Genomic DNA, 15,617 nt, shown 5'->3' on the forward strand with positions numbered 1-15,617 from the left:
GACTCAGATGGCAAACATTGATCCTATGTTTGCCATTGAAAGTGAAGATGACGAGGGTGTGAAGGGAGATGAAGTCATGTATGAGGATTGTGTTGATGTTGGTGGTTACAGTCAGCCCATTTTCGACTCTTGTGATGTTGTTCCTGACACCTATGGGGAAGTTGATACGTTTGTCCCTGATTCTCAGTTTTCGAGTATGTTCCTGCCTGATTTGGAAGGCAAATACGATGGGAGGTCTAATTTTATCACTCATTCTTCTCCTGATTTATTGTTTTTATCTTTTAAATTAGGTTTAATGGACTAATGATGTTAATAAACTGTTATGGATTATCTTTTACTCCTTTTTTTCGATGCTCAATGATAATTTGAGAGCAAAATGATGACAATCCATGCATTACGCCACCATAAGAAATTGTGATGCAGGCTATGCATGGATTGTGATCTGTGGTTATCTTAACTTGAAACTCAATGATGTTGAAGTTTTACTGCCATAGCACATTTGCCATTTAACTACTTCAGTTTACATCAACTGCCCAAAACGATTTAAAAACTTGTGCGAAGTTCAAAAGGGTACATAAATTGCATGTCTTCATACATCTGTTATTCTGCTTTACATGCTTGTACTCTGATTGCATTCAGTTTGTTGTCTTCAAAAAGTTGACTTGCCTGATTCGATTTATCATTCCTTCTTTGTTTACTCGAATGCATTCATCCGCCTATCTTCAAAAAGTCGAGTTTTTGTCCTTGATCTATCATTCTTGGTTCCGCACTAACGACACCTTCATTTACTGTAATGTTACCAACAACTTGATTTGGCTTGTTGGGTCATTTACCGCAACCCGCATGCTCTGTTAGTTCCAAATCATTTTCTGCACTTTTTATTTCATCTACCAGTTCACTAATACTACTTGCATGACCAAGATTTGTTACATATGTTATGCAATTCATCACCAATTCTGTGTTAGCAGTTAGCACTACAAGAAAAACGCGCATCGACGGCCTTCGACGGAAAAAGAGGCCGTCGAGAAAACACGGTTCTTCGACGGATATGTGACGGAAATTCCGTCAAGATAGATTTCTCGACGGATATCCCGTCAAGTATTTATTGGCGCGTTGACCAAGTCAAAGGCGCCAAAAAGAACGTGACGGAAATTCCGTCGCAAGTAATCTTTTAATACCGACGGAAAATCCGTCAATGGTCTTTTGCGCGTTAAATTGGATGACAAATTTGAAAACACTATACAATTCGACGGAATATCCGTCGCTTTTTTCAAAAAGCGACGGAATATCCGTCACATGGTCAATTATTAGTTGGTGGTAGTGTGTGACTGGGTGTCACAATAATTGAGCTAGTGACGGATATTCCGTCAGTTTTTTGAAAAAACTGACGGATATTCCGTCAGTAGTGTTACTTTAACTGACGTGTACAGTCCTTGCATTATTTTTCTGATAAAGTGAGCAGTGACGGATTTTCCGTCAGTTTAATAAGAATACTGACGGAATTTCCGTCAGGATTTCTATTTAATCGACGGAATTTCCGTCGATGTCCCTATTAATTAAAACACGCGAACACTTTCCCCTCACTTTACCAAATTTCCCCAAATCAATTAAAAATCGCCAACCCTCCTAACCTCCTTAAAACCCGACACCACCACCACCCTCCTCCACTTCCGGCGCCACCACCACCACCACCAACACCACCACGCCGTCGCCATCACTATAAGGTAATTAACTTTATCTTTTTTTCTATTTTCTTTATCTTTTTCCTTCTCCTTCATCCTTTTCCTTCTCCTTTTCTTATTTATCTTTTTTTTTTTTTGTTAATAGTAGCCGCCGCCCGCCTCCCTTGCCGCCGCCCGCCGCCCCGCCGCCCGCCGCCGGCCCTTTGCCGCCACCACCGCACTTCCTTTTTCATTTTTTTTGGTCAAGTTAATTAGGTATTACTCCTTTTAATTAGTTTAATTAATTTAGATTATTAGTTATTGTTTTAATCGTCGAGGTTTCTACCGAGCGGATATTCCGTCGTAATTGTGAAAAAGCGACGGATATTACTCTTTTTAAATTTTTTAATTAGTTTAATTAATTTAGATTATTAGTTATTGTTTTAATTGTTGTTGAAAAAGGGTTGGTGTTGATGCATGTTGACTTAGGATAGAAGCCAATGTTGTGACGGATGTATGTTGGTAATGTATGTTGTTAATTTAGATTATTAGTTATAATTTTTTTTTTTTTTAATGTATGCATGTTGAGTTAAGATAGATATTTAATTTTATTATTAAAAATTAGATTATTGTTAAATGTTAATTAGAATAAATATGAATTAGACTAGATATGTAAAATGAAAAGTAAATTATGTTAGTTTTTGTTAATTGAAAAAGTAGTCATTGTTGTATGTTTTGTTTTTAATATTGTTAAAATTATTGTTCATATTGACCTAGTACCCGTTCAAAAATTACTCACTAGGAGTAATTTTTGAATAGTCCCCGTTTTGGGACTGTCTTTGTACGTTTTAAGTCACTTAGGTAGTAAACATGTGCTTGTGATTTGTTAATGAGAAAAGAGTTTGGTGACAATTCCTTTAATGTTCTCTAAATGCATATGTAGAGTAATTATTTATTCTATATTGTGTATTTGGAGAACGGATGGGAATTTCTTTGCTTAATTTTTTTTCATTAATAAATCACAAGTACATGTTTGCTAGTGACTTAAAACGTACATTGATGGGTTTAGGTTGGAGTGATAAGGACCCAATTGGTTAAAATGTTAAATTATTGGTTAAAATGTTAAATTATTGTTTATTATGCTTGATTTTGATTATTGTTAGGTTATTATCTTTTTTAATGATATATATAAATGTGTAGATATATAATAACATGAAAAGATTAGAACGGCAGTGGATGTATGAAAGATTAGACGAAAAAAAGAAACCCAAGAAAGCATATGCAGATGGGGTGAAAGAGTTTATTAAATTCGCGGAGGGAAGTAGTGAGTACAAGAATTTAGGTGAAATGAGGTGTCCGTGTAAGAAATGCAAAAACCTAGGTTTTAAAAGGAAAGCAGATGTTCAAATTCATCTTTGGTCGTATGGTTTCGCCGATAATTATTATGTATGGACGTATCACGGTGAGAAACTACCTAGTACAAATGCTAGTGAGAATCCTTACCGTGAGTTCGTGGAAAATGCATTGCGTGATACTGTTGACCAAATTTTAGAGGATCGACTTAATCCTGATGACCTTGACGATGAGGAGATGAGGCAGCCATTGCCACCTGGACAGTCTCCCGACGAGATTCAGGCCTACTACAAGGCTGTAGGAGGATTTGACGAGAAGAACCGGATGTTTGGGACAGGACCTACAGGGGCCCAAATATGGTATGATCTTCCTCCTAACAAAGCTGGCCGACGGTCTTTATCTTATGCTCCTAGCATAATTTCACAGCTTTCCACCCAAATGAATGATGAACGATCCGCTCGAGTTGCTCTTGAAAGACAGGTTCGTGAACAGGCTGAAGAAATGGCGGCAATGAGAAAGGCTTGGGCTGATTTGCAAGCATCTCAACCCCCAAACACGTGTTCACAATTTACTCCACATAGACGGGATGACTTTGGGGGTGGTGATGACGGGTTTGGAGGTATTGGTGGTAGTTTTATTGACCCTATAAACACTTAGAGCCTTTAAGTTAGAGCCTTTAGGTTAGAACTTTAGTTTAGTTAGTATTGTCGTCTAGTAAGTATGAAAGACATGGTAAAACAATTCTCTGTTTAATTTGTAAGACAATGTACAAATTTGACTATGTTTTTATGTAAAACAATTTGCGTCCCCTTCTCTTTTGTTGTGTATTGATTCCCGCATTAGCGGTCGACGTGAAAATGGATTCCCGCTTGGCGGTCGACGATTGGATGTGTTTTGCAGGTTTTGTTTATATTGGAAACGATGCAAATAGGCATCGTGGGTGATTTGAAACGATGCAAAAAAACGCATCGTGGGGGGCAGCAGTCAATTTCTTTGTTTCTGATCGTTATTTAATACATCGACGGAAATTCCGTCGATAATATTAAAATACCGACGGAATTTCCATCGCTGCGTTTTCCTCCCCATTTTCCATTTAACTAGAAACTGCCACGTGTCACACAAACTGACGGAATTTCCGTCAGTAAACCTAAAAAACTGACGGAATTTCCGTCAGTACCCTCTGTTAATGTGATTTCAGAAACCTACGTGGAATGCCACGTGTCTGTCAGAACTGACGGAAATTCCGTCAGTAATGCTAAACACTGACGGAAATTCCGTCACTATTGACCTATAAAAAAGGACGGATTGTCCGTCACAGTTCCGTCAGTTATTTGGGAGACTGACGGAAATTCCGTCAGTAGAGGTGTTTTACTGACAAAATAAGCTGACCCCTGATTACTGACGGAATTTCCGTCAGTAAAGGGAAATACCGACGGAATTGCCGTCAGTATTGGCTTTATTTTTCCGTCAGTTTCCCGCGTTTTTCCTGTAGTGTAGATATTCAGGTAATAAACCTTGTGCTGCTAGTTTTGATTTGTGCATATGAGGTATAGGATAGTCAATCCCACCTTTGAGTTGCATAATCTCTATCATACATGCCTGCAAAGTAATGAACACATAGTTAAGTTTAATTGCTTCCAACTGTTCATAAGCTTGCATAACATTGTCAACAAGTTGCTGGAGTGTGTTTGCTTTTTCCTTTTGCTGAAGTGACTGAATGGCTCTGAAAAAACCCAAATCAAGAACATTTAAATCTGGAGAATTTGGAGGCTGACAAGTTAGTTGAATGTTCCACCCATCTTCATTAACATGCCTTCTAAAATCTTCATCCATGTTAGTTATATGGGGTCTTGCATTATCTTGCTGTATCAGAACATTCTTACTAGTATTATCCTGCCATTTAGCCTTAATAGCAGACAGACATTAGAAATCAACATTTCTTTTGTTACTTTCTTAGTTATTGACTCTATATTCTTTGTTTCTAATGTTCCTGCTGTTCTGTTTTTTGATTTCCTCTTAGCTGGTACCTCTATTACAAATGGCCATATACCAATTTTGCCATCACAAATTACTTCTTTATTTTCACCATATTTAGGTCTTGATACCGCACACATAAACATAACCTTAGTTATGAATCTTTTTGATTGGGTACATCTAAAAGGTCTCCTTTCTTTTTTTCCTACATAAAATCTTTGACTTGGTTTTGTAATAAAAAACCATTTTTCATCTATGTGAATCACATTACTTTGATCCTTGAAAATAAACTGTTTTGTGTGTTTATCATAATGAAGGTGTGAAAGACAATAAATTAATCGTTCAAGTTTGTTCTTATCTGATAAAAGAGGCTTGATGGCATTTGTATGTGAATCTATGAGATCTGCCTTGACCCATCTGCTGACTGTTGATTGACTAACACCCATCCCTTTACTTACTCCTTCCTGAGTTGTCCTCTTTAGTAACTCAATGCTCTCTAGTTTTGTAGTGTCAAACACCTTTCTTGCAGGCATTTGTCTTCCTTTGAGCTTGCTATTTACACTTATCCCATGACCTGCTGCATGTTGCATCTTAGCCTGTTTCCAAAGTTTGGTAACTGTTTTTCTGCATACGCCAAATCGTCTTTGCAACTTCATTCATTGCCCCATGTTTTAGTTTTCCATCATTGGTTTTTTCTAGTAAAAGATGACAGATTCTTTCTCTTTCCAAGTTATCTAGATTTGGTTTTTTCATTTTTTGCAGACTTTATTGAGAATATAGTGAGAATGTTTTTTGTTTCAATTATGTGATGGTTAGAAAGGATTGTTTTGGCTCAACACAAATAAATGAGGCAAAATGATCTCAGCCCCTCTAATTATATACCCATGAACTTTGCACACTGTTTTAAAGATAATTTGGGCGCAAAACTGAAATGTTTGTGATATTTGGCTCCTAATTTGAATTTGGTGCCAAATTTTCATATGTGAGGCAACTTGCTTTGATGGATTAAGACTTTGACACTTTGGTTTTTGGTTCAAGGACAACCTAATTGTCTGCCAAGATAGGAGAAATCCATACTGATTACTGAAGTCCTCTGATCACCTAATTCTCGTCTTTTTTTTAAAAAAAAAAAATTTCAATTTCTGTAATTTGTTTCGTAATCAGGTACTAATCTTGTGTAATTTGATTTTATTAATATTGTACGTAGTATTATTGGTAAACGGAGGCATGTCTCCGTATGTAATGGTTGTTAAACAACCAAGTTTTGTACTATAATTAGCTGTTAGTCTTAATATAGATAAGACGGATTAGCAATTTAATTAAGCATGTGCAGTTTTGTGTTAGCCTTTTGGAGGGAACAATTACCAAAGCTCATTACATTATTTAACTACTAACTATTCTTCTCTCTCTCCTATCAACAAACCCCACTTTTGTCCTTTATTATTTTATATTCACTTTTCTTAAGTATCGTGCCATTCCGAAAGGGGAACATTATAACGACTGGGAGGGAGTATATATTATTCCAACACAATATTCACGGGGTGCTCCATTTCCCAAAGACTATTAGAGCTATTATTCCAACACGCTATTATTCCAACTTAGCTAGTATTTACTTACTTTTTTTTTTAATTCCATGACTCTTTTATGTTTTAGACGGATCAATTGGATTCTCTTCATTTATTCCCTATTATTTTCTCTCAACTGTCTAGATATTATTCTGAAATGATCTAACAGTTCCAACTTAAGTAATTAATGGTGGTGTATATTAGAGGTAAGAAACCATTAATTTTCCCCCGAAAAAATGAAGAGAATTATAATCCTAGACGATATGCTGTTTTAAACGATAATTCGTGAAAATACACTATGGAAATATTTTAACAATTAATCTCATTGTAGACGGATATATCCGTATATAGACGGGTTAAATATGTTACCACTTTTATAATAAGACCACCCCCAACATGCCACTTATTGTTCGCCTTATTATAAAAGTGGTCATATTTGACCCGTCTACTAAAATGAGATTTTGTGATATTTTAAAGGGTTATGATTGGGTTGTATTTAAGAAACTAAAAAAAGGAAATAAATACTTAATATATGCATTAATTGCATTGATTCATGTGTAATTTATTCTCTAATTTCTAAGTTAATACCAAATTTGAAAGGATATTAAATGCTTTAAATACAATTCATTAAGTTGTATATAACATTTCCCTATTTTAAATCGTGTACACCGATTGTTTTATTCGGAACTCCAACCAACCAGCATCCCTCATTTATTTTTCCATTAACCGCTACCTTTGATACGCACGGAGTTCTTGTTATTACTATGTCCAATTATACATCATTTTATACTCTTTCGTGATATTCGTCCGCATAGTCAAATTTCCCGCATTTTGTTACTCGCGCCTCAGGTAACTTCCTTTCCAATTTTCATGTCTTACCTATAATTTCCTCTTCTTTTTGTTCGATGACCTCTTTTACAATGTTAAATTTACGAATTATAGAATAAGACCGTCTCATAGTAACGCACTAACGCGGTGTGAGACGATGTAACTAATTGCTTATGCGGGAAATTTCATATCAAGTATTGTTGTTTCAACTTTTCCCCAATTCCGCAATTTGTATATGAATTTTATGCTGCGTTTTGCTGTGTCTTGATTTTAATTTCTTAAATGATAGTCAAAATTGTTTTTGATCTGATGATTAATTGAAAAAATTGACCAAGTTTGGGGAAAACGTTCCTATGAAATTGAATTTAGGAGATTTGGAATGCTTCGTAGATCGGGTTCTTGATCGTTGTCATGAGTTTTAACCGAGTTTGGTCGTTGATTTGCGTTCTCATTGCATTATTTCAAATGCGGTTTATGTGGAGATATTCCAATGAGAAAATTGAAATTGACGACAATTTTCATAAATAACAAAGTAATTAGATTTGAAAAAACACAGGGTTAACGCAAATCAACGACCAAACTCGGTTAAAACACAATTTTCATTTAACTCAAAACTCAAAAGTAGGGTTACCAATAAGACCTGCTAAAATCAACCCGACCCGAAAAGGCTGACCCGAGACCGACCCGAACCGCCACACCCGAATGACACCCGAAGCCCGAACTGACCCGACCCGAAAATGACCCGAGCTTTCATAGACCCGACTCGAAATGACCCGACAAAACATAACTTTAATTGACCCCAAAGGCTTGAAATGCCTTTTTCCCCTTAATCACTGACCCGAAAATGACCTGACCCGTTTGACCCGAAAATGACCCGACAAACATACCCGAAAGGACCCGACCCAAACTAACCCGTTAATGCGGCAAACCCGAGCTTACCCGACCCGAATTGGCCCGACCCAAACCTGACCTGTCAACCCGTTTTGCCACCATGTAGAATTTGAAAAAACACAAGTTTACCATGTAGGAAAACCCAAAATTAAAAGCTTCTTATTGGCCATGGAGCTCCAAAGAATTTTTCTTCTCCGCGGGATATGTGGATGTGTTATCCTATCGTGCATTTTTAGGTTACTGGTTAAGCGAACCAATGCGCCTTTGAAAATAAAACTTGGTTGATCAAGTCTTCAATTTAGTCATCGATGTTATTGGCGATATTGATTAGTTCACTTTATGTTGAGAAAGCTACATGTTGTTAAGCATAACGCTATCCTTTATATTAGATTTTTAAGTGCTCGACTGCTCGTTCAAGTGTTATCTCCACAGCATTTATGGAGCGTCTTTGTTGATCTTAACCTGGCTGAGTGAGTGTGCTTATGTGATTCTTTTTGCGGCTTTTTGTTGTTTGATTGAAGGATGCCAAGATACGAGCTTTTTATTATGCATTCTACAGTTTGACTGTAGTGTTGCCGAAACAAACAGTGTACCCTGAAGCCTTTTCATGTTCTTATATGCTTATAAGTAATATGGTATTTTGCTAGATACTTGTGTATATGTGACTTATCCTGTGATTGTTCGCCAACAAATAGTGTACATGGAAGCCTTCTCATGCTCTTTTATGCTCATAAGTAACATGTTATTATGGTAGATAGTTTTGTATATGCGACATATCCTGTAATTGTTCCCCTAGTTAATTATTACGGAGTACTTTTTAATTAACTTAGGTGCAGTGACCCTGCTTTCTGTTGTGCATCTCCTGAATTTTATTTTACTCAAATTATCGATATCTTTATATTTCTTACAATCCATTTTTGCATGGCTTACCTTTGATCAGTTGATTGGATATCTTTGTTTGCAGGCCACATTCCCGATTTTTGATAACTTAATAAGGTAATATTAGAAGGTTTTAACTTTCAATCTTGAATTATGACAAATGAATACCAAAGTGAATGTTCAAGCTCAACTTCATGGAGTAGTCAGCCGGATACAAAGGATGATAGGATGATTGCGCTAATGTTAACAGAAGAGTATTCTAAACTAGATGGCGCTGTTGCTCGACGTGTCTCTAACCTTGCTCCTGTGCCTGTAAGATCCTCCCAGATGCATCCTTATTTTTATCTATACGAAGCATTCGTTTTTTTTTTTTTGCCCTGACTATTTCTGTTTGAAGAAACCTAGATTTTAACGGTTTCTTTGTAATTTGATACCTTCTCTATTTCAGGTTGTCCCAAGAATAAATTCCTTTTTTCCCACTTTAAGTGATGCCAATTTGGATCACCAACGACTTCTCCAGAGGTATGTGTATTGAATATAACTAGTGTAGATCCCGCGCAAATGCGCGGTATATATAGACCTTTTAATTTTTAGTGTATTAGTTATTTTATATCTCGCGAATTATATTTTTTATGAAAATATTTTAACTACGTCAAATTTTTTTAAAAAAACTTTTTTCGTCACTAAGTTAATAATTGGAGATACGGTTTTTATGTATAGATTATTTTAAATGGAAAATTAGTTTAATAAATGAAAATCTAATTTGTTTCCATATATAAGTTTGAGCACTTTTGAGGGAAAACTGTAGAGAAGTTGTATTCTCTTAATATATAGGAGGTTTTATACTTTTAAAATTTGCACCTCGTTAATATTTATCAGTTCATAACTCACTCCATTGTATTTTGATATGAAACAGAAAAATTGAAATGGAAAACTAAGAAAAAAATTTATTTAAGTTGTAATTTTTTTTTAGTGAATGTTTTTTTTTGTCACGAAACTAATAGTAAGCATGTGTCAAGTTATTCTCTACCGTAATAATTATTGCATTACTGAAAAAATTTAGCAACTTATATTTTATAATTTAATATCAATTTTATTTTATTTTAATGAAAAAATCATAATTATGAATTTATTTAAAAAATTAGAGTTTATTTATAAGAATATATTCATTGAAAGGATAATAATGTAATGAAAGAAAATTTTATTTATTACCTTATTTAGCTAGATGTTTTTTTGGAGGGAAAACTAAGAGAATTTTTATTCTCTTAGTAGTAGGAGGATTTTGCTGGCTTCCTCCCTCTATCTTCATTTTAAATCAGGGAAAGTTTTCCAATTTGTGCCGAAAATTGACAACATATTTCAATTCTTCTGCTACTGAATCATACCTTAAAAGGAGATTTGAGGATATTCCCTTAAAGAATGACATGAAATCACTTTTCTCATGCCCAACACCTCCGAGCAACTAGCCCACTTTGCCTGGGTATTCCCACCTGATTGACTGATAGGAACCACTAGTAATCCTACTTTGGAGATATGGCATTTGACTCCCGCTATATATAATATATTACCTCCTTTTGCGATACCCTGTAGACTGTAGCCACCTGATAGGCTGATAATGATCATGTCTACCAATTTTACTCTCATTGAAGACAGTCGAGTCCAATACGCCTCTTAGCCAACTTTGTCTCCAGTTTCCTTCCATCACAAGCACTACAAAGGTCCCCCTTAAGTCTACAATTAACTTTAGTTCATATTACATCCTTCTCTTTAGACTCTTTTGCCTTTGATTCCACTTTGTTCCACCATAGGTTTCCCAAACAGTGGACTCAGGCACTATGCAATGGTTTGTGTTTGGACTTCTCTGGTAAAATTTCATATAGACTTCCGAGGCCTGATATAAAGTCGTGTGTAGGTGAAATATGCTATATGTTGACAGCAAGCCTCGTTTGTCAGATAGGGCCGTTGCAACTTACAATGCTCAGAAATAATCTACTGCATGGTTGTATCTCATGAAATGGGATGATCAGAAACTATTTTCTGCATCCCTATGTACCCTAAATTAACTAGATCATGTAGTTTTGGGGTACATTGTTGATCAGTTTAGTAGTTGATATGCAAAGTAGAGAACTCTGTGAATTTTGGAGAAATTAGTTGTGCAGAAGTGACAACTGAAATTCTATTTTTATCATGAAAATGGAAAAAAAAGGCTTCCTCCAACTCTTTTGCTGTCAAAAACTCGAAACTTTTATCATTTTTCTCTTAACAATTGCTATTTTTTTGTGTGCATTTGTATGGACTACTGGTTAAAGGCGAAACCTTTTATATGGCCTTTGGTGACCTTATGTCTCTGCTTCATGCTTTCTTATGGTTTGTGAAGTTTTATTCGCTTTAGTTCCTATCAGGCTACAGGCTTATGGTCTCCTTGAGGTCCGTGTCGCTGGTGATGGAAATTGTCAGGTGGGTATAGCTCGACTATTAGTTGCAAATGATTGTAAATGAATTCTTAGCAGCTTTGTTTTACCTTCTGCAGTTCCGTGCGCTCTCAGATCAGATGTTTAAGTCGCCTGAGCATCACAAGTTTGTCCGTAAAGAAGTAGTTAAACAGGTATGTGCCTCAATATTTTGAGTTTGATAATTGTAATTGTGATGGTAGATATAAAATAAAGGGAACTAGACTTAGGGAAATACCAAAATACCAGACGTTAACAGAGACAAAATAGTTCCGAATATCTTTTATTGAGCTGAGCTAAGCAGTTATTTTTTTGTGCTGTGAGTTATGCCTTTCATGTAAATATAGTTATAAACTGGAAGCAGATGAAGCTTTTAGAGAGGGAGTTTTGTGCTTCTAGTTTTATCGCGTTGGGTAGGCCCAACTATGTCTTGCTCCGCCATTGAACAGTATTTCCTACCCTGTAAATAGAATTAAGCTTTCCGAGGCAAATTGAATTAGTCTTTTATCTTTGGCTTCAGAAATGTACTAACATGCTGTTAACCCCTTTGTTTCAGCTAAAGGAACAGAAGTCTTCGTATGAAAGCTATATCCCAATGAAGTACAAACATTATTACAAGAAGATGGCCAAGTAGGATCGCAGTTTCAGTTCTCTCTGAATTATCTGCATTCTGTTGATAGTGATAATTTACTGCAACTTTTATGCAGTCACCTCTCTGTTTCCTGCTAATTTTTCTGTGTGGCAGATCTGGTGAATGGGGAGACCATGTAACGCTTCAGGCAGCCGCAGATAGGGTCAGTACTTTTTTCCATGCGATTCTTATTATAGTTATGTGTGTTTTCTGCTTTGTAGAAGTTCGTGCTTGAAAAATAATTTAACCTTGAAAATAAGGTTCCCTATTAACAAAATACAATTCTTAGTAATGAGCCGTGTTTTTGGTCATCTTATAGTCAAAATGTGCTTTATAAATCAGAAAATTTAATTCTTGTATTTGGGGGCCTAGGATTTAGGAGGCAGCAAGTGTTCGAAACTTATTTAGTGTACACTGTACAGTGTACTAGAATATAGATACTCTGTCGCGTGCCAACAGCCAACCAGTTAACGTTGCTGTCCATGAAGCTAAACATTATGAATTAGTGTAGTTTTAAGGATACGAAAAGTTGAATTAGTAGGCATTGAGCTTGCTTATCTTTAAAAAGTAAAGGTAAAAGCTCATGCTTAAAAATCCGGAGTCGACAAATTAAAGTACTTTGCTTGCAGCAGTTGTGCTTGGTTACTTTGGCTTCAGTCTTTACCTTTTATATCGCGTATTATTTTTACTAACTATTGTGCTCTACTGTGTAGTTTGCTGCAAAAATATGCCTTTTAACTTCCTTCAGAGACACGTGTTTTATTGAGATTGTTCCACAAAACCACCCGCCCCAACGAGGTAATACTGCTATTTTTGTGCGATATTAATAATGAGTAATGCTTGTTACATTTAGGACCTTAAAGGAGTGTTGCACTATATACATGAATCATGATGTCCATTTTCCTAATTGAGGGTGTTGAAATTGATACTACGAGGCCTTGTTTGGTTTGGGGTAGAATATTGTCCCGGAAACTTCTGTGGTATGATCTTGGACTTGAAAGAAAGTATGAAGGGAATTTTAATTCCTCCAAGTAAAACCTCTTTGATCTTATGTAACCATTTGAGTTGAGACCTATTACATCCGGCTCCGATCGTTCCAATGAAAAGTGGCTTGTGCTCAAGCTTGGTCTCTGACCTTGAGTTGAGCTTTTGCCGAATCACACAACAGCCTTTCAACTAAACAAAGGAAATTATATTTGGAGTATTATTTCCATTGAACATTTTCCATGTTTTTTGTATTTAATTGATTGATGATGACACCTGAGGGTTTTCAAATGCATGTAACAGAGCTATGGTTGAGTTTCTGGTCCGAGGTTCACTATAATTCACTTTATGATATGCGAGGTTTGTTTCCTTCTCATGGTTTGTTTATTAGACCTGGAAAAAAAGTCAGTCATTTGTAGGTTGTTGGTTTCTTTGCATACGGGCTGAGTTGGGTCATTTTGCGCTCGGGTGTAGTATTATTTTGGACTCATTTAGTCTTAAGAGTCGGCATGGGGTCAGACTGGGGTCGGTTCAATTTCATCTGTTCACGTACATGGGGGGTTGGGTCAAGTAATTTTTGCAATTTCTATAATTTATGAATGTTTCAAATATAAGAAGACTAATTATAGCAAGTTGATTCATCTTGCAGCGGCTCTTCCGCCCAAACCAAGGAAGAAACATTGGTTGTTCTAAATACTAGTGATGATACAAATGGAGTACTGATAATCTTCTGTATATAGATTGTATAGTCGATGTTGTTACACAGGTTGCACACAGTTTTTAGTATTATCCGTCTTATAAATTGGGATTTAATTCATTCATTCATTCATTCATTTGGCCTCGTGGTTTTCTGGTCAGATTCTTCGTGTGAATATTTCCTCACAGCCTGAGTTGATTAAAACTTGTATTGTTGAATAAAAGATTATTGGCTTAAGACTGAACTTTGTGTGCCAATCCACTTCTTATGACTCGACGACTCGTATGTTTAATTCATTTTTTGTACAATACCAGAATGCTCCGTTTGTGTAGTTTTCTGACCGTTGGCTTTTGTTGCTCGTTTGATGGGTCCCAACCAAAAAAAAAAAAAAAAAAAAAAAAATTGTTAATGGTAGTCAGTTGCAATACAAAGATTATTGAACTGATTGTAATCTACAACTCTACAAGTAATCCAAATTTTTGAGCTTTACAGTACAAAGCTTTTTTGCAGTTATAATTTCGAAGCTGTATAACATTCCTGTCCCTATTTAAACCTTTTTTTATTATTTTATTTTTCAGCCTAAGTCTAAACTTCCTAAAAAGTTCCAATTATATTTTGTTTTGAGATATTTGAAGAGAAACAACCCGAGGAAGCTTCAAATTCACCCGGTTTTGGACCTCGTCACAATTTGAGGTCTAACTCCAAATCTGTCTAAGAAGTCATGGTTCCAACCGTCCTATTTTACATCTTGGGTAAGTTTGGGACGTTTTTATCTAGGGACTTTTATTTCAAAGAGGTACCTATCAAGAATTAATTGAGGAATCTTTGCAAGGGTACACATGGTTCTCGGTTTTGAACTGATGGGGCATATTCTGCACCCGATGACCGAGTCAACATATTAAGCAAGGTCAAAGATATCCAAAGCAAATCAACACCTTGGACAGCCTAGCCGACGCCACCTGTCGGCCTGTCACTTGGGTCTCGGCTAGGCAACTAGCCAGCCGGGGCACGTATCCGCGTACTCACATCCAAGACCCCTCGGTCGGCCTGACATGGGTCCATCGGCCGAGGGTAGAACGGTCTTTCCACCTGCTAGCCACTTGGCCACTACGTGACAAAAGGTGAAAGTCTATAAATACTCCTCAACCCTCATTGAGGAAAGGATCCAACAAATTAACCTAAGAATCACTATTCATCTGGTAATATCTTCCTTATCTCTCTACAATATACTTAGCCAAGTAACACGCAACTTATCTCTCTAAGTTCACTGACTTGAGCGTCGGAGTGAGTACGCTTGGCACAAAGCCAAGCCCTCAGTGCGTTCATTGTTGCAGGAGAGGCCGAGAGGAACGATAGAGACGTGAGGAATCCAACTCGAGACATCATTCTACAAGCCACGGGTGGTAACAATACTTGCTCTGGAATTACACCCGGAACATGAACAATGTACTGAATGTCGCTTTCAACCTTCCCTATTTTGATCCAACAAAGCCAAAGAACTTTTGGAAGCTACGTAAGAGCCCCACACGATTTTTAAAGTACCCAAACCAGTCCACATTGCATAAATAAGGAGTTAAGCAAGCAAACAAAGGAGGGTTGGACTATTAGTTTACTTTATCTTTCTATTGCTTTGTCCTTTTCATTTCAGTTTGTGTAAGGCTTTGTAAGGCCTTATTTCTGTCGTTTTTTGTACCTCAAACCTGC

The 15,617-nt window shown here is 36.4% G+C and overlaps 1 protein-coding gene across 1 annotated transcript; it reads left to right on the forward strand.

Annotated features, from left to right (window-relative positions):
* The first annotated feature begins 7,314 nt into the window (after nt 1-7,314).
* LOC141643815 (OVARIAN TUMOR DOMAIN-containing deubiquitinating enzyme 12) lies at nt 7,315-14,170 on the forward strand. Its single transcript, XM_074453131.1, has 10 exons — nt 7,315-7,402; nt 9,237-9,463; nt 9,600-9,673; nt 11,554-11,608; nt 11,682-11,756; nt 12,158-12,231; nt 12,347-12,395; nt 12,946-13,030; nt 13,520-13,576; nt 13,866-14,170. The coding sequence occupies exons 2-10, from the start codon at nt 9,305-9,307 to the stop codon at nt 13,907-13,909; spliced, it is 672 nt and encodes a 223-aa protein (XP_074309232.1). The 5' UTR covers nt 7,315-7,402; nt 9,237-9,304; the 3' UTR covers nt 13,910-14,170.
* Nucleotides 14,171-15,617: the final 1,447 nt, after the last annotated feature.

Source organism: Silene latifolia, chromosome 2 (assembly GCF_048544455.1).
Source record: "Silene latifolia isolate original U9 population chromosome 2, ASM4854445v1, whole genome shotgun sequence".
NCBI lineage: Eukaryota > Viridiplantae > Streptophyta > Magnoliopsida > Caryophyllales > Caryophyllaceae > Silene > Silene latifolia.